This window comes from Rhinatrema bivittatum, chromosome 2, assembly GCF_901001135.1.
Source record: "Rhinatrema bivittatum chromosome 2, aRhiBiv1.1, whole genome shotgun sequence".
Taxonomy (NCBI): domain Eukaryota; kingdom Metazoa; phylum Chordata; class Amphibia; order Gymnophiona; family Rhinatrematidae; genus Rhinatrema; species Rhinatrema bivittatum.
In genome coordinates, this window is record NC_042616.1 from 585179003 (window position 1) to 585202560 (window position 23558).

At 42.6% G+C, this 23558-nt stretch overlaps 1 protein-coding gene across 17 annotated transcripts in view; it reads left to right on the plus strand.

Moving 5' to 3' along the window:
* EPB41L3 (erythrocyte membrane protein band 4.1 like 3) overlaps positions 1-23558 on the plus strand; it is a 459693-nt gene that overhangs the window by 351543 nt on the left and 84592 nt on the right. For all 17 annotated transcript variants that reach the window (XM_029591057.1, XM_029591046.1, XM_029591044.1 and 14 more), the window contains exons 7-9: positions 9974-10192; positions 12116-12203; positions 15649-15801. In XM_029591057.1, coding sequence (XP_029446917.1) covers positions 9974-10192; positions 12116-12203; positions 15649-15801 — 460 coding nt within the window. The remainder of the gene's footprint in view (positions 1-9973; positions 10193-12115; positions 12204-15648; positions 15802-23558) is intronic.

The window sequence follows — 23558 nt, forward strand, 5'->3', positions numbered from 1 at the left end:
TGAAGCAGTTGTTTATTTCATGTAGAAACTTTACCTCCTTAGCAAGTTACCTGTCAGTATTAGGGTAATTGAAATCGCCCGCTTTTATTGTGTTGCTAATTTTCTTAGCTGCCCTAATTTCTGTTAACAGTTCATCATCTGTTCATTGTGAGCAGGTGGACGATAGTACACCCCCACCACAATTTTATTCCCCTTCTCACATCCAATTTCTAACCATAAAGATTCTGCAGTGTATTATGTTTCCTGCAGAACTTTTATCCTATTTGACTCTATGCCCTTGTGATAGCGAGAGGTCAGAGGGGGTAACCAGATAAGACGACAGGCTGGATTCTGGCAACACAATCTTTTATTTGTATAAGTTCCCGGCATAAAACCTCTCTTTAATTCTATGCAACTTTACCAAAAACAAAAGTAGCAGTGCAACTTACGCTTCAATGAGGTTCTTGCTCTGTGGAGGCTTCCTTTCTCCCCCCCCCCCCCCCCCCCCCCCCCCAGGCTAAAGGGAACTCCCCTGGAATAGAACCCCTTGCAGTATTGGTTCTTAAGGAAGACCGAGCCAGATACCTGTGGCCGGTACTTTAAGGTGTTTTCAGGGAACATAAGAAATGCCATACTGGGTCAGACCAAGGGTCCATCAAGACCAGTATCCTGTCTCTTATAGACTCCCTCACAGCCCTCTTTAACGTATAGCACCACCCCTCCACCAACTGGATCCATCTTATTGTGAAATAATTTGTACCTTGCATCACAGTGTCCTATTAGTTATCCTCCTTCCACCAGATCTCTGCAATGCCTTTTTTCTCTACCTCTTCAGTGCTATACATTATAACTCTCCCTTCTTATTTTTCAGGTTTCTAGCATTTATATAGACATTTTAAAATGTTTTTTTGTTGGTATTAACAATCTTCTTATCAGTTGACGGGGTAATTTAGAATCTTTCTGCTCTTTACTTTAAAGCACTTAGGCTACTTAGTGTTTATTGCAACCTCTTTATCGGGATAGCCTAACTTCCTTGTTTTGCTACAATCTCTCAAAGAGACATCCTTCCAAACCATGCATTTCTGAGTGACTGCTTTCCCCATCATCTACTTTAAAAGCTGCTCTATCTCCTTTTTAAAGATTAGTGCCAGCAGTCTGGTTCCACTCTGGTTAAGGTGGAGCCCATCCTTTTGGAATAGGCTCCCCATTCCCCAGAATGTTCCCCCAATTCCTAACAAACCTAAACCCCCTCTTCCCTGCACCATTATCTGATCCACACATTGAGACTCTGGAGCTTAGCCTGCCTCAGGGTCCTCCATGTGGAATGAGGAGCATTTCTGAGAATGTAACCCTGGAGGTTCTGGATTTGTTTCCTACCTAAGAGTCTAAGTTTAGTCTCCAAAATCTCCCTTCTGTACCTGACATTATCATTGGTACCACATGCACCTCCACAGCCAGCTCCTCCCCAGCACTCTCTAAAAACGTTTCTTAGTGATATGTGAGATCCTGCAGCAGGCAGACATAAGAACATGCCATACTGGGTCAGACCAAGGGTCTATCAAGCCCAGCATCCTGTCTCCAACAGTGGCCAATCCAGGCCATAAGAACCTGGCAAGTTACCAGGCAATCCTCATGCCTACCAGCCATCCAGCTACCTACTTTCCTAATGCTCAAATCACCTACTTCATTGACCGTCCTTCCCTCCTAGTCATGGATCCCTAGAGACGCATTCTCAGTGCAAGAGGATAAAGGATCACCTCAAGGGCAGTTCCTAGCTACAGGATCATTTCCTGCCACACCAAGGCAATGGTTTCCTGCCAGGTGACCTTATTGCTCCAGAGCAGCATGAGGGCTGCTTGACTGGAGCTGGGACCACTCTACTATGTTCCTGAAGGTCTCCTCTATTTTCCTCTCTGTCTGCGTCAACTCCTCCAGGTCTGCCACTCTAGTCTCCAGAGATCGTACTCATTCTCTGAGAACCAGGAGCTCTTTGCACTGGGTGTACATATTTATTTATTTATTTATTTATTTATTGTTTTTTATATACCGATCTTCTTACATTGGATGCAAATCAAACCGGTTTACAGTGAAACATTAGAACTTGCCTAAGAGCATTACATAGAACGAAGAACATAAAGCAACATAATGCTTGAGAGCAATACATAGAACGAGGAATATATAAAAAACTTTTTGTAACATGGTGTTAAAATAAACTTTTATACAAGGTTGATGCAAAAAACCGATGACTTTAAATGAAAGCAGTCGGAGAATTGCCTCAATTGAGATAGGGTGTGGGGAGGGGAGAAGGGGATAAGGGGAACAGTGGATCAGAGGTAGAGTGTAGGGGAGGGTTTAAGTGTGGATTGATAACAGAGCAAAAAATATGGTTGTAGAGGGGAGTGACTGTAAGCCCTCAAGGAAACGCTAGGTTAAATAGCCATGTTTTCAGTTTTTTCTTGAATGAAATCAGGCAGGTGTCTTGTCTGAGTTCTGGTGGGAGTGTGTTCCAGTGGATAGGACCTGCGGTGGATAGTGCCCTGTTCCTTAGCGAAGTTTTGGCTTGAGGGATAAAAAGGGTGCCTTGGTAAGCTTTTCTGATCGGTCTCAAGGATTTGTTGGTGTGCAGCTGATATGTAAGATCCATTGGGGCTAAGTTGTATAAAGATTTATGTGTGATGGTCAGGACTTTGTAGAGAATTCTGTATTTGATCGGCAGCCAGTGGAGGTTGTAGAGGATGGGTGTGATGTGGTCTCTCTTATTAGCATTAGTCAAGATCCTGGCCGTAGAGTTCTGTAACATCTGTAGAGGCTTAATAGTGGTAGCTGGTAGACCGAGTAACAGAGAGTTACAGTAGTCAATTTTGGTAAGGATGATAGCTTGTAGGACCAGGCGGAAATCTTGAGAGTGCAGAAGCAGTTTTAGCTTTTTCAGAACTTGTAGTTTGAAGAAGCACTCTTTTGTCGTGTTTACAAATCTTTTAAAGTTAAGCTGATTGTCAAGGAGCACGCCAAGGTCTCTTACGAAAGCCGAGTTTTTGAGGTTGTCCAGGATGGTTGAAGGGAGGTTGGAGAGAGAATTGAGGTCTTTTTGTGGTTGATCAGTTATGGGTGAGGCTGCCTCTCTCAACATGGGGTTGTCTTCCTGGGTGATGATGAGGTATTCAGTCTTGTCTTTGTTGATGACTAAATTGAGTTTAGTGAGGAGAGCGCTGATTTCATGAAAGCAATTCTCCCAAATTAGTCCTATACATATACATCCTCTCACCAACAGGTCGATAATCATATAGGTGGCACTCTATGCAAAAGACTGGCAGGCCGCCATCTCACTGCTGGGCTTCTTTCTGCATCATCATTTTTTCAGTTTATAACATCTTAAAAGCTGGTAAGGAGTTGGTATGTTTAGGATTGCTAAATGTGATTTGGGTTTTTCAATTTATTAAGTGTCTTTTAAAATTTATGTTTAAATTTGAAATTGGGTGATGAATATTAGTGAATGACAAGCAGTAGGACTATAATTAGTTAATCACTAAAAATCAAAGTTAATTTAATATTATTTTAAGTGACTGACATTTTGAAGGCATTTTGATATTTGTCTCCTAGTAAGGGTGATAATCTATATATATCAAAAAAACTGACAGTTGGGTAGGAATCAGACTAGTAACTAGTTGTTTTTGTAGTCCAAGAGTGTGCAGAGGAGACCTCAGGAAGAGCTTAAGGGAACACACAGTTGTACAAAAAATGTATATTGTGCCAAATTATTTTGGTTGAAGTGCTTCAGTAAAGTTTTACGATGGCACACCATCAAGGCATCCTGACTATTGGCATTCAAAAGATAAACACAGTCAGTACCTTTTGTCTTGAAGGTAAATTCTCCCTCCCTCTCCCTCTCCCCCTCCCCCACCAAAAAAAAATAGAGAAATAGGTGAAAGTCAGTCAATTACTACCATATGTTGAGTTGAGCCCATTTCCCTAAGGAGAGGCTGAGGAGGGGGATTACACATCCATAAACATTGAATGATGGTCATAGCAGACTTGGTTGTGGTTATTGCTATGGGTTCCAGTAGGTGACTTGTTCTTTAGAGGAACAACACGCACATAAGTACAGTCAGTAGCCCCATTGACATTTGGCAAGTGAGCTATATCAATGAAGGCCCGTGTACCTCCTTTCCTGTACTGTGTGGGAATACTGGATATAGTTAGGTTTTGGCAAGCATGGCCTCTAGAAAAGTCAGTACATCTGAAGGCAGAGGACTGACTGACTGTCCATCATGTAACATGCACGAAAAGGCAGTTATACTCTTAAACAGAAGGCACTGGGGTAGCCTGGATAGACGTCTCCTTCTGCCATCATTTATTATGTTACTATTGTGGTTGGATTAAAGCAATGTTCACCCATAGGCATTGGGGGGAGGTGTATTATTCTCCCCCTGCTCTCCCTGTAATGGGGGCGAGGACAATCTCAATCCCCTTCCCTCCTCACTTCCAAGTCAGCATCTAAAGATGAAGAAAAAAGCAGTGTAGGGTCTTCAACAACACTCGTGCACTGATGAACCTTACAGGGCTTCTATGATAACAGAAAGCCCATGTGGGAGAAAGGGGTGGGGTACCCCAGGATCCATCAGCAAGCAAGGGCTGTTGAAGGCCCCATGCTGCTTTTTTTATCATCTTTTGGCACCATGACGGCAGGCTCTGATTTAGTCCTGGCAGTGGCGGCAGCACTCTAGCGCCTCTAAGAATTTAGTGCCAATGGCAGTTACCCACATTGCCTGTGACTAAATCTGGGCCTGGTTACTCTGTCTTCTACTCCCATCCAAAGGTGGCGACAGCCCAGTAGTGAAAAATAAAGGCTTTTATGTTAACAGACAACCTGTGAACATGGCCTGGATGGGAGGCCACACAACCATGCAGCTTTGAATAAAACCAAGAGATGAGATCATTGATTGATCTGAATCTACTTGGGGCTCTTTCTCCATCAGCTCCTCCAAATCTGCCCTGGGGCTAAATATTCTACTGAGGCGGGATCAGCATCTGCTACTGTATTCATGCCTATCATTTTGTAATCAGATAAATTCTGTCACTAAGGCAGAATATTTTTAAACTACATGTTCTTCATGGTTTGAAATCCCTGCTTGAACTGCATGACTTTAGCAGAGTTGTCCAGGCTTCTATTTTACCACTCCTGGACTATTGCAGTGCACTCTGTCGGGGTGCCTGAGAGCAATGCAGGTTCTGCAAAACAGAGCTGCTTGCCTGATATCTGATAACAGTAGGCAAGAGCATCACCCTGGTCCTAATGGAGCTACACTTGCTGACTGTGTACCATCAGATTATCTTTAAAATTGCAATGATAATCCACAAATTATTGAGATTCGATTCACTTCCCTGGGCTAATGCTCTGCTGAGTCTGTAACACAATGTGATCACTTACGTAGATCTTCACAGAGGGGCCTGCTTGACAGGCCTTCAGTGAGGCTGGCCCGGCTGACTGAAACTAGAATCTGCCTTTTTGGTGGCAGCTGCAAATATCTGGTACTACATTTGACAGAGATTCAAAGGTTTTAAATCAATGTTAAAGACTTTATTCAAATAAGGCTTTGATTAAATACTCAAGGAGTTTATATGTTCTAGGATTATGAATTTTGTCTTCCATTTTGTATTTTAATTTGGTTTGTTTGTAATTATGTATGTCACTTTCTAAATCGCTTAAGTATTTGTAAGCGATTAATAAATAAATATACATAAGAATACACATACTTTTAGAACCACTGATGTTCCTCTAATGTATGTCCATCATAATTGAACCAATAGGAAAGGAAGCATCCCCCTCATTATACCCTGTTAATGCAGGCTGCCGACCATTGTGAGAATTGAGTATGGAATGTGTTACGGGGGTGCCAGGTGACACTCCAGTTCATCCTACTGGACAAAGTGCTGTGGAACTCGTGATACTGTCTCTTTAAAAGTAGCCAGAAAAATTTGGAAATGAGCCCTTATTTTTTCCAGAATCTTTTTTGACTTTCTATCAATGGAAACGAAGTAAAAGAAAATAATGTTGACCTAAACCAGCCTTCGTGACTTTGCATGGGAGGAAAAGAAAATAAGTCTAGAATTTAATGGCAACTTCAAAAAGCACGTTTTATAACAGCATGCATGTGTGCAGGCTTGCAGTTGCTGGGTGGGTTTGTGGAGAGGGGCCAGTGTTTGACCGGGTGTTCATAGGATATCTCACATTCTCTTGCACTCAATCCCTCCTCCCCATTTCACCCACTCCCCACCCCACTCATTGTCCTCAATCCCTCTTTTGCTCCCCCCCCAGCCAGTTTTGCCCCCTCACCTCTACCCTCCCCCACTTGCTCCGTTCTACCATATTCTCTCTCCATCCTACCTCCGTGCTGCAGTCTGTACAGCAGAGAGCACAGGCAGGTGCCAAAGGAGAGGCATCTGCTATAGCAGCAGTGGACAGGCCATGCACACATAGTGGCCGCTGCCTCCGGGTCTTCTCCAGGCTGTGCCTGGGGATTCCTGTCAGACACACTTTATTTCTCTCACTGGCAGCTCTTCCAGGTCTTCAGCAGATGGGGTCTGTGGATCCCTACCAGCCATGCTGCTCCCAATGCCAGGCACTACTTCCTTCTCTTCCGCCAGTGGGGACCCGCTGCTCCAGTGTGCACAGTTTGCTGTGCCTGCTGCTGTTGTTCCCAGACTATGACACTGGTGTCTCAGATGGAAAGACAAAACCAAAACTATTAAGAGCTTTTTTTATTTTAGAACAGGTGCTAAAATTAATTTTTCCACACACAGGATATATAATGGGAGAGATTCATACAAATAGAAGAAGAGTGTCCAGACTTGCTCCAGCTTTGAGATGGAGTAGAAATATTTGTGGCATAGCCTGTAGGAGGCAAATAAAAGCCATATACAAAGTGGCATGACTTGTTTTTTTTGTGGGCAGGAAAGAAGTCTGGCAATGGAGTGGTCCATATTCAATAGCAAGTAGCCGGCTGACTCAGAAGTTAACTGGCAAAATAAATATTTGGGTACTTATCTGGCTAAATTCTAGCCAGTTAATAAGATAACCGGCAAGAATGTAGCTAACTAACAGGGTCATTTTTCAAAACGCGATGGGCCGTTATCGCGTCAATAAAATTAAAATGAGGGAAAGGGGAGGGGTTTGAGTGAGGTTTGGTTGGGATTTTTAAAATGTTGGGCCTGGTTGTGCTGCAGGCGATAATGTTTTACACATTATCGCTGGCAGCAGCACCGGAAATAACTACACCTTTTGCAGGGGTGCCATGGGGGCAATAGTGTGCACTGCATCCGCAGCAGGTGAGAATGCACTGCCGTGATGCGGCCGGGTGCACACTATCACATACACACCCCCATCTCTTTTCTGGCCGTGGCTCTTCATTCTGGTATATTTTTAGCGGAATGAAAAATCTAGGCCTAAGTTGGGAGTGTTCTAGGGGCCAGACTGTGTCTGAATAGGGACCTCAGAAGGTATAGAAGGACTGCATCTCCTTGCTATTATTATCCTTTAAAAAAAAAAATCAAAAACAGACTATACAGTGGCCAAATATCCCTTTTCATAGAAATAGATAACCGGGAGAAACATGATCTTCATCTGCTAGTCGCGTCCTGGAAGTACGATTGACTTGCATAACAAATAGCATTTTCTTGTTTTGGACCAAATTTCTGGAAAAAAAAACTCCTGCTGGTGGTTTGTTTGGAATTGAATTTTGTGACTTTTCACAAAAAAGTCAAAACCTAGCTTTTCCAACAAGGTTTTACATAAGGAAGGTAGGGGATGAGAAGGCAGAAAAAGGGCTGATAAAGAAGAGGGGTGTATGTGTTATGGGTTGATGGGAATTGTGGGAGGACTTGGAGGAGGTGGATAGGTTGGGAGGGGATGGGTTGGGCTTTTGATTGTGAAGGGGGATGGGGTTGTTGGGAGAGAGAGTGGATGTGATTTTTTTATATGATAAATAACGAGAAGTGCTTATTTGAGGATGACGTGTTTAACAGTATTGCATTGTATTACATGTAGGTGTTTAATTGTATCCTACTCTGGGATCTATGGTGTGTAGTGGGAATTCATATTTAAATCATACATAGAGATGAATGGACTTGAATATAAGTATTTCTCAGAGGCTTTTTTAGTTGTTCAAACAACTGGAAAATGGTCAGAAATTAAATCTGTTGATCCAGATGAAAGAGCCTTACTAATTTTTGCCAAAAGAAAATGTTCAATAGTGTATCCTGTTTGTAATATTAAACTGTTGGGTATTGCAGATAACCCCACTGCCAGTCGGATTTTCAGGATATCGGGGACGGGTTTGGGAAGTCTTGGCTTAAGTAGTTAAGAGACTGCAGCATGCTGCTCCTCTTGTCCTTTCATGTTTCTGTTTGTTTATTTGTAAGCTTTAAGCATCTGTCTCTGAAAACCATCCTCCCTTATTGAATTTACTTCTGCAAAGAACACTTAAAACACTGATAATAGATCTATCGTTCTTTCGTTTGGAAAGTCAGTAAGTAATGCCAGTCAGCTCGATGTTCATGCCTAAGGCATATTATGCTTTCATATGAACTTTATCATTAAGTTGAATGAACTTGTCAATAAACTCCTTGTAACAGACACAGGCCAGAAAATTAATGTATCCCTAAAATACTGCTTGAAGCATATAGATGATTTTTAGGAATCTTAAGCTAAGTTGAGATGAACTATATCTCATCCTATTTTGTATCAGTGAATTAATCCATGTTTAAGAGAAGCATATTCTATCATTCTAAAGCCATTCCTCTTTCTCCTCTCAGGTCACTCATCCAAGGAAGTATTTGCTTTATATTAAAAAAAAAAAAAAAAATTCCATTAGAAGACATCGGCCAAGCAACATGTGGTCATTGTGCAAAATATCTAGAAATTATTACAGAAACCAGCTGAGATTTTCCTTCCATAATTGATTGCTTTTCACAATGCTGACCAGCTCATTTTTCCCTTCCTCCTTAGGGTAGTGTGTTCTGTATCTGATTTGGAGGAAGACACAAGGTTTAATCACCACAACCACGGCCTCTCTTTGCCCTTTCTAGTGCGCCTTTGCAGCGTCTATTTCCCCCCTTCTATAAGCCAGGATTCTCATGTCCGTAAGATTAGAGGGTATTGGAGCCATGGAATGCAGGGGAGAGCAGCCTCCAAGTTGGCAGCAAAAGACCCTTCCAGATTGTTGAGAACGTACTCCCGAAAGGGAAGAGAAGTCCCTGTGTTAAATATAAGTAACCTCTATTTTTAAAATGTTGCTTACTCTTAACACATGGCCGTTAAAACAAATGTTAGTTTGCATTCTTTATTTTCAGGTTTATTCATGAAGGTGCTGTACTGTGCTAACACATGTTAATGATTGGGCTTGCTAGATCTAATAGGAGCCATAGGGGGAAAAAAAACTGCATAAGAAAATGTTATCATGCTAGGAAACTCATAAATCTGCCAGTATATGGAGTTTCATATCTTTGGGTAAAACCATTCTCATCTTGTGGGTTACGATCCAAAAATAAGCAGCAAAATACTTAAGAGTGAGTTAAAAGATAAAACACTAAAAGGTAGATAAAAAGTAACTCACAGGACAGTTGGGTTGCTACTTGTTGGTGTTTTTAAAATATGAAGCAAAGTATCAGCTCTGGTTACTGCTTGGCCTAAAAATCCAAACTGCTTTAAAATTATAACACCCCTAATCTAAAAAGTGTGACAAAAAAGTGGCTAAAATTGTGATTTTGGAAGGATTTCATTTTCATGACTGGAGCCTTATGGTTTTGTTATAGCTCTTAGGTGAGTCCCAAGCCAGAAGATGTTAAGGGACTGCATAGAAAAATGGGACTTCTAACATTATCTTAAGCGAATTATGTAAAATCTATGCTTCTATGTGACATCGGCTCCCTGGCAAAGCCAAGATAACTCCTGAAATCTTTATCTGGGCATTCCCTTGTTTTCTCTTTCTTTGTGCAGGTACTACCTTTGCTTGCAGCTAAGAGATGATATAGTATGTGGCCGGCTGCCATGCTCTTTTGTAACTCTAGCTCTGCTGGGCTCATACACTGTTCAGTCTGAGCTTGGGGACTATGATACTGATGAATATGGAAGTGATTATGTAAGCGAATTCCGCTTTGCACCAAACCAGACAAAAGAACTGGAAGACAAAGTCATTGAACTGCACAAAAGTTACAGGTGGGTTGCACAAGCATGTGGAAGAACCGTTCTAGTCAGTCTTGAAGATTCCTGATCTTTATGTGAAATATTGAAGTCTACTGGCAAGTTATTGGTGTGGGCGTTTATAGCCAACCACATATTAAAGAACAAATGAGAGGGATGTGTTTTTGTGTGTCTTTGGTTTTTGGTTTTTTTTTTCAGCATCCTTGAAATGCATTGCAGTGATCAAAGAAAATGTTTGGCGTGATACTTCTGTTGCTGTTGAATGTTCCTATAGCTCCTGCTTGACTTTAAAGGAAACATTTTATAGTGGCCATGTTCTGAATTTCTTGGCTTAGGCCCGGTTTAGTGCCTCATAGTAAACAGTCAAGCGTTTTGTCATGCTGAAGAATGGCAGGCACAGACAAAAGGTTGAATTACCCATGGCAAGCAGTAGCACTAATCAAGGCTCCAGCCCTAGCTGTTGTCCATTTGCACATCTTTCATAAGCGTTTATAATTCAGTCACCTTCAATACTGAATTTGCTCACTTCTTGCTAACAGCTGGGGCTAGGGCTTGGGTTTGTGAGAGAAATCCAAAACTGCTAGCTCTGTGGTATACGAGACTACACAACGGAATTGAAATATCAATAGAGATTAGGAATTTACAGGGGAAGTGTTAGTAAAATGACAGAAAATCCACACTTTTCCTGCCAGAAAATCTAATAGTTTTGGACTGAATCAAGTAGCTGAGATAGAAATATATATATATATATATTTTTTTTTTTTCCTTTGGGCCTGCAAGTTTCCTCTTGCACCTCTGGGCTTCCAGCTCAGTTGGAATGAGTACCTCCTGGACTTACGGTGCCATGAGCCTTCATTTATAAATAGCTGAGGCCTTTCCCCCCTTTTCTTTGAGCTTCCTCCCTCTGTCTAGCTTTGGCCTGGAGCCCCAGACTGCAGCTGCCTTTGGAACCTAGTGTGCCTGCTTCCTGACTCCCTAAACATTAGGTGACTGAGATTCCCTGGTTCCCAGGCGCATCCCTAGCCAGCAATATTGAATTTAAGATTTCTGTTCCGCCTTTAGTGGTTAGTCAGTCACTTCAAAGTGGATCAAATTGTAGTTGACTGGGTTGAAAAAACATCACATATAAATGTACAGTATAGGAAATGGTCATTTAACAGCAAGATTGGAAATAGGATAGGTCAGGTTCAGCCATTGCTTAAATTAGCATAATTTACAGAAAATCTGACCTCTTGATTATTTGGACGTTAACAATATGTTTTCTGATGACATAGGTTTCTGGCTGAAGAGCCATGTTTTTAGTTGGCACTGAAAGTCCCAAATGGACATTAATTTAATTTCTTGCAGATGGGGGGAGGGGGAAGAAAGTTCCCCAGGTTCGGCGCACACCTCCGAAAGCTCTGGGTCTTGTTTTTTTCAATCTCAGTGTGTTTGAAGGGAGGGCGCAGCCAGTGGTGGTGGTTGGATTATTTGATCAGATAAACAGGGCCAGTGCTCTTCTTCGGTGCCTTGAACATGAAAGGTAGAATTTTAAATTTGATACAAAGAAATTGGGAGCTAGTATAGGGAGATTAAGAGGTGGGGGGAAGCCTTGTCCCCATTTTCTGTTACCTGTGATTTGTTGTGGTGGTGACATTTTGAAGTACTTGTAGTTTGCTCATTATCTTTTTTTTTTTTTTTTTTTTTAGGCAGTCCCTAAAATAGTCCAACTGTGAGAGTACTAATGATTGCTTGACTGTTTAGATGGTTGGTTGGCTGCAGATAGGGACATAGGTGCTTCACCATTTGGAGGCGCTAGAATGCTTTGTTACTACTACTTGGCTCTCCATGGTCTGTACTGTTTTTATGCTACATCTGAGATTTAAAAAAAAGGTTTCTGTAGGCTTGAGTGGAGGCTTTCAGATAAATCTTCTAACGATCTGGCTTTGTACTCTTCAGGGGGATGACGCCTGCAGAAGCAGAGATGCACTTCTTGGAGAATGCCAAAAAATTATCCATGTATGGAGTCGATCTACACCACGCCAGGGTATTTACTCTGCAGATTTTGTTATGTGGAGCATATTGTTAAAAATGCTATTAAAAGGGTCATTTTGTAGAAGAAAGTTGACAAATGAGCACACAAGTTGCACCAATTTTCAAAACGAATTTACATATGTATGTTCATTTTGAAAATATCCCACCAAAACTACCCATGCACCATTACACCTGTGAATTTGTGCGCTGGATATTTGAAGAAACCTACGTGCATATGTTTTAAAGTCCAAAAGTGTGCACATAAATCCAAATCCCTATCCCTCTCGAACTCCACTTCTGGGATTGCTTTCGCTCAGTCCAGGTAAATTTACCCACATATATTGTTTGACTTATGGAAATACCTTTTGAAAAGAATCCTTAGGAAGGGTAATTTTACAACTCTGCAGGTAAATTTAAAGTCTGTGTGTACCCTTTACACGCAGACTGTATCCTAAACTTTCAATGCCAACTTATGCACATAAGTTTGCTTTCTGAATTCCCAGGTAAGTGCCCAGGTGCATGCACATGCACAGGCTCTCCCCAATCCCAAGTCATACTGCCTCTTCCAAGGGTGCAGTTTGTGCGAGAGAACTTGTACACACAGAGGTCCATATTCAGCTTCATTTGTGTGGCTAAGTTCAGACTTATGTTCATAACAAAGAGTGTAGAAGAATATATCACTTAGTCCGTAGATATCTTCAAAAGACTTTATTGTGAGAATTTATATATCTTTATAGTGAGCGGCAGCTCCATACATTTACACAAATCAAGTCTTAAGTCCCCCGACGCGGACCCGCGTTTCGCGGTAGCTGCTTCGGGAGGGACGTAACCATTCAAAGAACCATCTGTTAACACAAAATTTTTAAAAGAGGACTAAGTGCAATGAAGCCAAACATACCGATGAACAATTGTGATACATCCAAAATCTAAGAGAACATACCTGTAAATATTTTAAACAGCATTTACTTCCAATCTTTTAGCAACAACAGGAGCGCAAGTTAAAATGGAGTATTGGGGCTTTTAAGCTGTCAAAAAAGGCGCCAAACTGTTCCACCAATCAGATGTCCGAGAACCTGAGCCAATCAAAGCGCATATACGATTATGTAAATAAATTCCACTCGATTTCCTTATTCAATCCCCGAAGGGAAATAGTATCCAAAATGTGTATCCATCTCTGCTCTTTACGCAAAAGAAATTCAGAATAATTTCCTCCGCGAGACGGAGGGGCCACTACTTCCAATACAAAAAAGAATAGGTCTGAGATCAAATGTGAATGTTGTACCCAGTGGTCCACCAACGGTGTATTCTCCTGAAGATGTTTAATATTGGAGCGATGCTCCAATATTTTGTGTTAACAGATGGTTAACAGATGGTTCTTTGAATGGTTACGTCCCTCCCGAAGCAGCTACCGCGAAACGCGGGTCCGCGTCGGGGGACTTAAGACATGATTTGTGTAAATGTATGGAGCTGCCGCTCACTATAAAGATATATAAATTCTCACAATAAAGTCTTTTGAAGATATCTACGGACTAAGTGATATATTCTTCTACACTCTTTGTTATGAACATATCGTGTTAGAGTGCAGATTTGCTATTTTGTTCTTTTGGATAAGTTCAGACTTATGACATAAATACAATCAGAGGTCTAAAGAGAACGTTATGCAAATAAAGAATAAGTAATTATAAACAACATATATTAAGAGAGAATTTTTTACATAACATGCGGACCACTAACAGACCTTGTAAACCATCAATCTGTATACATTGTGTTTGTAATTTTAACATTATTCCATTAGATCCTCAAATGCATTCATACCATACATACCTTATATCTCACATACCATCCACACACTACACCTTCATCTAAAACCAATTCACCAAAAAATCCCCCATCACATATTAAAACAATTTTTCCAGAATATATTGAGAAACACTTGGTGTGTTTCTTATATTCTCAACAGCCTAAACTGCCTGCTTAAGTTCAGACTTAGCCAGATAAGTGTTGCCATTCAAGTATCCCCAGTTGCAATCACTGCCCAGGACTTAGCTGGCTAAAGTTTTAATCCAGCTAGAAAGGTAGCTGGTTAAGGCAGGGGGGCGTTCAGGGGCTGAATCAGCATCTCGGTATAAGTTTAGCTGAATGTTGGCCTCTTAATTTTAAAATACAGAAGTATGGTGTCCGTCCCAACTCCGCCTCCCTGGGACATCTTTCCTCAGTGTGCATCAAAGTAAACATGAAATCAGGTTCCATGTGCACTTTACGTGTGTTATGAATGTACACGGCTTTGAAAATTCAGCCCTAAATGGCTTTGAAAATTCAGTCCTAAACGAATGTACACAGTTTTGAAAATTCAGCTCTAAATGGCTTAAAACAAAGAAAACTACCGTATACCAGATGCCATGATTAAGATATGGAAGAGCTGAACAATATATGAAAAGTTCTAATTCTTGAACGACCTCATACACTGGGGGATTTCTCAGGTTTTGTATCTGTATAAAAAAAATAAAATAAAAAACTGAATAGGGTCTTAGGTAATCTAAGCTATTAATTGCTATGGCAGTGACTTGCTCCAGAGGCAACAGAAATACTGGCCAGCTTTGCCTGGAAGAAAAAATCGGTCCAAGAAAACAAACTGGTAATCGATCCAAGGTGGCTGACAGCAAAAAACACAGGTAGTTGGATCGATGTAAAAAAGGACTTTATTGAATCTTGCCCAACTCTGGCCAAGTTTCGCTCTGAGAGCTGCCTCAGGGGCTTAAAAGCCACTTGAATTGGCTAAGATAAATTCAGAGCTCTCACGTAGCATAGATCTTTGCAGTAACCATTGCTGAGAGGCGAGTGGAGTTGCAATATCATCACTTTTAAAGCTGTCTGCTTTTAAAAGTGTCACGATTTGAAAACTGATTCAAGTGCCATTTGTTGCTGAGGAATACCTCCCTATGCTACATGAGAGCTCTGAATTTATCTTAGCCAATTCAAGGGGCTTTTAAGCCCCTGAGGCAGCTCTCTGAGCGAAACTTGGCCAGAGTTGGGCAAGATTCAATAAAGTCCTTTTTTACATCTATCCAACTACCTGTGTTTTTTTGCTGGAAGAAAAAATCTACAATTTGGAAACAAAAAGTCAAGGATCTAATTGTGCAGACTGTGACAAGTACAAAATCTTAATTACAAATGCTTTGTGGCCCATGTTAGAGCCCTTGACCGAGATGTAACTAAATATAACTCTTGTCTGAGGGGGAATCCCCATACACACCTGTGCACAGGCACACCCGCACACTGTTTGCCATAAAGCATGCCATACTTCGGCTGGTTCATATTCTGTATGTCATTTGTGTTAGTCTGGCAGGACACCCTATCTCAGTAAATGAAAAAAGAAAATGACATCATTATTTCCAGTGGGACAGCATGGAGTTTTGAAAGTATTAATTCACCCCAATGAAGTGTTTTGCTTCTTTTAGGACTCGGAAGGTGTTGAAATCATGCTGGGCGTTTGTGCCAGTGGTCTCTTGATCTACAGAGACAGGCTCAGAATAAACAGATTTGCCTGGCCCAAGGTTCTGAAAATTTCATACAAACGGAACAATTTTTACATCAAAATCCGACCCGGAGAGGTAAGTAGTTACAGCATGGCCATTTTCTGAACATCTGCCACTATCCAGTGACATCTTCCATCATCTCTTAAATTTAAAAGTTCACAAAAATACAGCATTTTCATCGTAGTTATTTAGCACTTTGATCAAAGTTTAGCATACATATTTTGTCTTCTCTAGAGAATAAAACTAAGTAACCTGTGTTTGTCTGTGTATGGCAATTTTAAAACTGTCTGTGAATTCTTTCATAAACTGTAAAAATGGACCAACAGATTCCTTGCCAGCCCACTATTTTTGTTAGAATCCTGTAATTTGTGGTAGATATGTTTGCATTTGCATTGTTTATTTTTGGCAATGCAAGGAGAGGCAACATACATTCAGATAATTTTACAGTGTACAAAGCTAGATACTGTAACTGAGCATTAGTATTCTGCAGATATCTTTCCACAAAACTTTAGCAGACAGTCAAACAGATAGCATTAACCAAAGCATTCTGAATTAATGTATATTGCATGAGAGAGGACTCTTCTTAATAGGGTTGCCAACTGGATCCGCTTGTTTTAGGACAAGTTGATCTATCCTGGTTTAACCCATTGCATGCATGGATTTGTAGTCCTGCTTTTTTTTTTTTTTTTTGTTAGGGGAGTTATGTATGCAGTGGGGTAGAATGATAACTGGATCTGCCTATCCTGAAAAACTGGATCTGCAGAGTATCTAGAGCAGTTGGCAAAAGCCATTTCCAAGATTAAATGTGGAGTCTGAAAATGGCACACCCTGTACGTGGTTAAAAGTATGAATGGAGAACAACAACACGCCAACGTCTACCCATTGACAAAGTGGTTGGGATCAGAAGTAGAGTTAAGTTAGGGAAGCCAGCAACACATGTAGTTTTGCCTTTTCAAAACTATGCATGTTATTTTTCAGAGAAAAAGTATCCAAAGAAAAGAGCAAGTGCAAATCTCTGCAGGTACAGCTTTGCTAGGCAGTTTTCAAAGGGAAATATGTGCCTTTAAGAATTGGTACAAAGTCCACAGGGAAAAAAGTACCTGCAGAATTAGCATTGAAACACACAACTTTGAAAATTGCCCCAAAAGTGTCTAAGAAAAATACTTGAATTCATTCATCCGTAATAACCTCCAAAATTTGAGATAATGAAGTAGTGCCATGTTTTTTAATGTAGAAAATGAAAGTATTATGATAAGCTCTATTGACTTTTTAGGGAGGGGCAATATCTGTGAGTACCTGGCAATTTTACAAGCCGAATATATAAAATGGTAGCAGGTGTGTGTGTGTAAGTGCAAAGTTGTGTGACTAATAGGCATCTGGAACAGGAAAAAAAAATTTCATTTTAAAATTTTTATGGGGACCCTAATTCATTTCTTTAGTTTCAAAATGAAAAAAAAATATTTTTTTTAGTTTGGTTTTTATTTGCCATTAAAATCAATGGGGGAAGCATCACAGATAAATTTTCTAATCAATTGTCTTAAAACTTGTTGGAAGAAATCAACAGAAGGGGAAAGAACTGCAAGGTACCTAGAAAGACTGAGGAGACTGGAAAGTGGTACCAAAAGTGGCATGAATAGCTTATGACAATATAAAGGGGTAAAGGGTATCAGAATTGGCAGGATTTCACCAAGTCACTGTAAGAGGAACAAAAAAGCAGAAAAAGTGGGAAGTACACCCCAAAGCTCCAAAAGAGGGCATCAGTAACAGTGCCATGAACCCTTGATGGAATTTCAAATGGCAAACTTGCACTGAAAGTGACATTAGTGCATCCTAAGCCAATATGAAGGAGGAACAAAGCAGAAAAGGTAGCAGTAAAACCTCCAAGGTTGGCACTGTGACTGATAAAGGGGCCAAGCAGGACAAAGGGTGGATTCAAGGCTCCAAACCACCAGGAGAGGTGCAAAGCAGCCCCACCCCCCGCAGGGTATGACAGCACTTTGGCAAAGAAAACTCCAAGGTGAAAGATCTGGGCATGGAAGCAAGGCTGAGTGGCACAAAGACCCCCAAAGTGCAGAATAGAATTTAGATTTTCTTATAGAATAGGTTTGCCAAATGTAAAGATTATCAACACATTTAGTACATCACATTGGTTTCTCTAATGATTGTGGGGTGGTTTTCCAGTAGTGAGGGCTGCTTTATCTAGAGACCATATCCCACATCATTGAGCTGCCCCTCAGCCTGTTACTTGTCCTGATTTTCTGGTTTTGTATGAACTCTCTGGCATTACTCTGTTGTTGCATTCAGAATAGTAAAATGGTTATGCTTGAGTATTTTTGTCTTGTTGCCAGTATTTTGTCTTTCAGAATGAGGGCATGTTTGGACAAAAAATACTTCCTATATTGTGAACATGAACGCTGTCAAGTTGGTACTTCCTCATTTATTGGTTTTCCATGAGTTCCCTCTTACTACTTTATCATTTTATAGCATTCAATTCAGTAAATGGTTTCTCCTAGGACAAGCAGGATGGTAGTCCTCACACATGGGTGACATCATCAGATGGAGTCCAGCACGGAAAACTGTCAAAGTTTCTAGAACTTTGACTTGGCACACTCATGCCCAGCATGCCACTGTCCATGCAGGGTCCCTCGTCAGTCTCTTCTTTTCCGCGGAGCTGTTTGCCTCACGGTTTTTGGCACTCTGCTCTTTAGAGCTTTTTTCTCGGTACTTCATCAGTACTTTCATGGGATATTTTTCTGAGCTGGGTCCCCCTTCCCCCCTCGGTGCTTCAGGGCAGCATGGTAAGTTTTTTGTACCTTCTGTGCAGTCAATTCCCAACTGTGCTTTGCTCTGTGCCCGCCAGTCATTGGCCGCTCGCCGGCTCTTTTTCATGGGTTTTTGTTGGGTTTTCGCTGATGAAATTTGCATTCTTTGCCTGGTGGCATTGCACATCATCCAGGGGTGTCATCTTAGCGACCAAATCACCCCCAAGGGTTGTAGGACATCTTGATAAAATGGAAAAACTCTTTGGGTCAAAGAAATCTGACACTTCGACTCCAGTGTTGGGTGCCTCTACTCCTAAGGACGATGGGGAACCAATAGAGCCATTTCTCTCGGTGCCCACTTCCCTTTCGACACCCTCATGGGAGCATGGTTCAAGAGAGGGGATTTCTCCAGTGTCTCTGCGCTCAAGAACCTCCAGATCATCTCCATCCTCTGTGCCGGGGAAAGACTGGGCCGAGCACCGAGGGAAATCTTGGAAACATCGGCACTGGTCACCATGCCCTGCCCTTAGCATGGTGCCATGCTCAGGGCAGCATCAATGTCCTCCGTGCTGCCCCCATAGTGACCCTTCAGAAAGGAGGCATCTACCTCCATCGAACCCTGGAGTCCTGGGTGTTCCCCACAGACATCTGTGCTGGGTACTGAACCTCCCCTGGGGTTCCAGGGAGGCTCCAGCCATGGCTCGTCGTCATCCTACTCCTTCTGTCCTCGGTTCAGCAGACTTCCAGGAGGAGCTGGACTGCAGGGTGCAACAGGTGGTGCTCCCAGCCCTTCAGCGATTCGAGCTGCCAGCTCCACCGGTGCCCCTGGTGTCCAAGCCTGCTCCTGCACTGCTGCTAGACTGACTCGATATCCTCTTGGGTGTTTTGCCCACACAGCCGCCACCAGAACCCAAGGGTCTCTTGATGACCCAGTGACCGCAGAGTCCTCTTCTGTCCAGAGTCATCCTCATTGTGGGTTCCTCGGAGGAGGATAATGCCTTCCGTCTAGGGGCACCATCTGTGCTGATGCCTTGCACACCAGTTCCTGGTGCTTCGGGGCCCCCTGTGTCTTCGAGGCCATTGGTGCTGTTGGCTCCATGACAGGGGTCTCAGGCTGGGACCCTCCTTGGGGCCCCCCAGAAGACTTCAGTGAGGAGGAGGCCCGGTATGGTCCCTGGGGAGATGATATCTCTGAGTCTTCCTCGCAGGACTCTAGAGACATCCCCTCGAATCCATCTCTTCCGGATGAGAGGCATAAATCCCTATCAGAGGATCTGACCTTTGCGACTTTGTACGGGCTATGGTTGAGTCTGTCCCTTTCCAGCTTCTGGCAGAGGACACCCATCACAAAATTCTGGAGGTTCTCCAGTTCATAGATGCCCCAAAGGAGGTGCTCGCTATCCCATCCATGATATTTTCAAGGAGTTACTCCTCAGGATGTGGGAGCACCCGGTCTCCATACTGCCAGTGAACCGTAAGGCAGATGCTCTCTACCTTGTCCAACCAGCGTTAGGTTTTGGGGAGGCACCAACTGTCACACCAGTCAGTGGTGGTGGAGTCTTCCCTCAAAAAACCAAATGCTCCTGTACCCACACTTCAGCACCTCCAGGGCGGGAACACCGGACTGCAGATGCTTTTGGTAGGAAGGTGTATCAGGGAGAGATGTTGATTGCTCGCATCACCTCTTACCAGCTTTATATGACCCAGTACACTTGCAACCTCTGGCAGCAGGTCCAGGAGGTAGCCAAACACCTTCCCCAGCAACAGTAGGAAGCTCTCCTGGCTGTTGCCCAGCGGGGTCTCAAGTGCAGCAAACATGAGGTCCGTTCCACCTACGATGCTTTTGAGACTGCGGCTAGAGTAGTGGCGGCAGGCATTAGGGCCCATAGGCTGGCATGGCTCCCAAGCATCAGACCTCCAACTGGAGGTCCAAGACAAGCTTGCTGACCTGTCCTGTAGTGGAGAGAACTTGTTTGGGGACAAGGTGCGGGATGCCGTGGCTCAGCTGAAGCACCACCATGAGACCTTCCAGTATCTCTCTGCCAGCACTTTGGACCCTCAGTCGGGTTGGATGTCCTCATGTCAGAGCAGCAGAAGATAATTTTATCACCAGAGGAAACATTATCCTCCGTACTCGCATGCCATGAGCGCAAAGACTTTCTAAATATTCTTCTGCTTCTTCTGAAAGAATGATATGGAACCAAATATTCTACCTGATTATTGCAGAAAGCACATTATGCAAAGCATTTATAATATCAGATGGTCCTAGCAGAGGCTGTGCAGGATCCAGGGACAGAGCTAGGGTTTAAGATTTGGGGAAAGGGGAAGCAGGCCCCAAGTTACTGTTGGGTGAATGAGCAGAATAAGACATTTTTGGTCGTATTCATAGGGATCTTTCCAGGTCCTAAATCATACTCTTGTCACCTACTAGCCTTTCCATCTCTCTGCCAACCCTGTCCACTTCCCCTTTGTTATTCATTCATTCTTCACTTGGTTTATTTCCCTCTATCCCCCTTTCATTCGTTCTGATCTTCCCTCTTTTACTGCCCTCCTCCTTTTTTTTCAGTCCTTAATGTGCCACCTTCTCTGTAACTTGTTTTCAATTATTCCCCTTCTCACCTCCTCTTAGTCAAAAAAAAATTGCTTGCCATCCTAACCTCTATTAGCACCTGTCAGCTGCTAAGCTGCTGCTTCTGCTAACAGCATGGACATCTCTTTCCTTCTTCCTTCTGCTTGTAGCCATTCAGTTTGAATAATGATACATGAGCTGTTTGAATAATGGGGCTCATGTATACCTGGAGTCCTGCAAGACGGAAACAGTGTTTGAACCACACTGGGCCCATACATTTCAAACAATTGATTTTTGAACCTTGTGGGGGCACTGATACAAGAGCCCCATGGTCTAAACAGGCTGGGTTTCCATTGAGTGGCTGCAAGCAGAGGGGAGGGGAGGAGAACAGAGGTGTCCACACTGGTGGCAGAAGCAGAGGCTGAACTGGCTTACAGGTGCAGAGCCGCTGAAACCAAAGGAAAGAGACGGAAAGGACTCAGAAATTGGTTGTGTGAGAGAGGGAAAAGCAGGGGGAAGAATGGAACTTGGGGATGGGGGAAACATGGGAAGAATGAGGGCTCAGGGGTAGGGAGGAGGAGAGCAGGGACTCTGGGACTAGGGGGAGAGCAGGAGGGAATGGGGACTTCAGAACTGCATGGGAGAACAGGGAAAAATGCAACTTCAGGACTTGGGGGAGAGCAGTGACTGGAGAATGGAGGAGAGAGGGGATTTGGGGGGGACAATGAGTACTTGACAGTTGGATGGGTATGATTGAGAGGTGTTAGGTTGAGATTGTGAGTGAGAATGTGAGATGGTAGAGAGAGAGGCTGAAAGGTAGAGTGGGGTTATGAATGACATGGAGGACTGGATGGTGCTACAGAGGGGTGAGGAAAGAAATGGGGTGCTATGGAGGTGCCATGGAAGAAATGGGCTGGATCTGTGAAGGGGTGAGAGAGAGTGGGAAGGCCATGAAAAATGAATAACATGAGGCTGGGTTGTGCGAAAGAGGCAGAGCAAGCTGGCATCCAGGGAGGGAATGAGTGACCTGAAAGGTTTGAGGAGTTGGGAAGCACATACATGAGTGTTGGAGGGAGGGTGAATATAGAGGGTGAAATGGACTAGTGGGTGAAAAAAAGGTGGAGGGGCGGAAGGGCTGGGGGAGATAGAAAGCTAGTAGGTAGAAGTCAAAAGAGGAAACTGAGGACTGGAAAATTAGAGGAGAGACAGAGGGGTGAAATTTAGCTGAGTGGATAGAAAGGCAGAAAAGAAAGAGATGGAGAAAATGAAAGGGAAAGAATCAGTGTTTGAGAGAGATGTAGGGAAGGAGTGGAAAAAAGTGAAAATGTATCTGTTTCTCTTTCTCTGATTTCTTGAGGTTTCCATTTGTTTGCATGCATTTGTTTCATTTGTCCTCCATTATTTTGTAAGGGTCTGTGTATAGAATTGTGATGGCAGAAAAAGACATTTGGCCTTTCCACCCAATTAATTTAGCTTTACAATTCCCATCACTCTCTTGGAGATGCCTGTGTTTATCCCATACTTTCTTGAATTCAGATACTAGGTTTTTTTTCATCTCCACCACCTCCACTGAAAGGCTTTTTCATGCATCTATTATCTCCTCTCTGTAAAGAAATATTTCCTAAGATTACTCCTGAGTCTATCCCTTTTCACCCTCATTATGTGGCCTCCTGTATATGGAAACTTTGGAGGTATTTAAATATATCTATCATATCTCCCCTATCTCGCCTTTCCTCTAGGGCAGTGATGGCTAACTCCAGTCCTCAGGTGCCACAAACAGGCCAGGTTTTCAGGATATCTACAATGAATATGCATGAGAAAGATTTATATGCACTGCCTCTATTGTATCTCATGCATAATCATTGAGGATATCCTGAAAACCTGGCCTGTTTGTGGCACTCGAGGACTGGAGTTAATCATCACTGCTCTAGGGTAGATATGTTTAGATCTTTAAGACTCTCCCGATATGCTTTAGAATAGACCACTGACCATTTAGAACCACCCTCTATATAGACTCCAGCCGGTTTATATCCTTTTGAAGGTATGTCCCCAGGACCTGTATGGGGGCAATATTGCTTCCCTTTTTCAGCTGAGCAAGCATCTTTCTGGCTTTTGCCATCTTATCCACCTGTTTGGCCACCATAAAATCATAGGATACAGTTGTCCAAAGATGCTGCTCTTCTGTCATACTTAGAAGAATTTCACCCCCAGTACTGTACCTCTGCCTTGGATTTTTGCATCCTAAATATATGACTCTGCATTTTTTTAGAATTAAATTTTAACTGCCAGACTCTACACCATGCCTCAAGCTTCATTAAATCCCACCTCATATTTGTCGCACCTTCCTGGTTGTCTACCCTGTTGTAGATTTTGGTATCATTAGCAAAAAGACAAACTTCTTCCGACAATTCTACTGCAATGTCACTCATGAAAATGTTAAAAAGAATTGGTCCGGAATATATACATGAGACCAAGATGGCCGCTGCATAAGAGCACGCAAG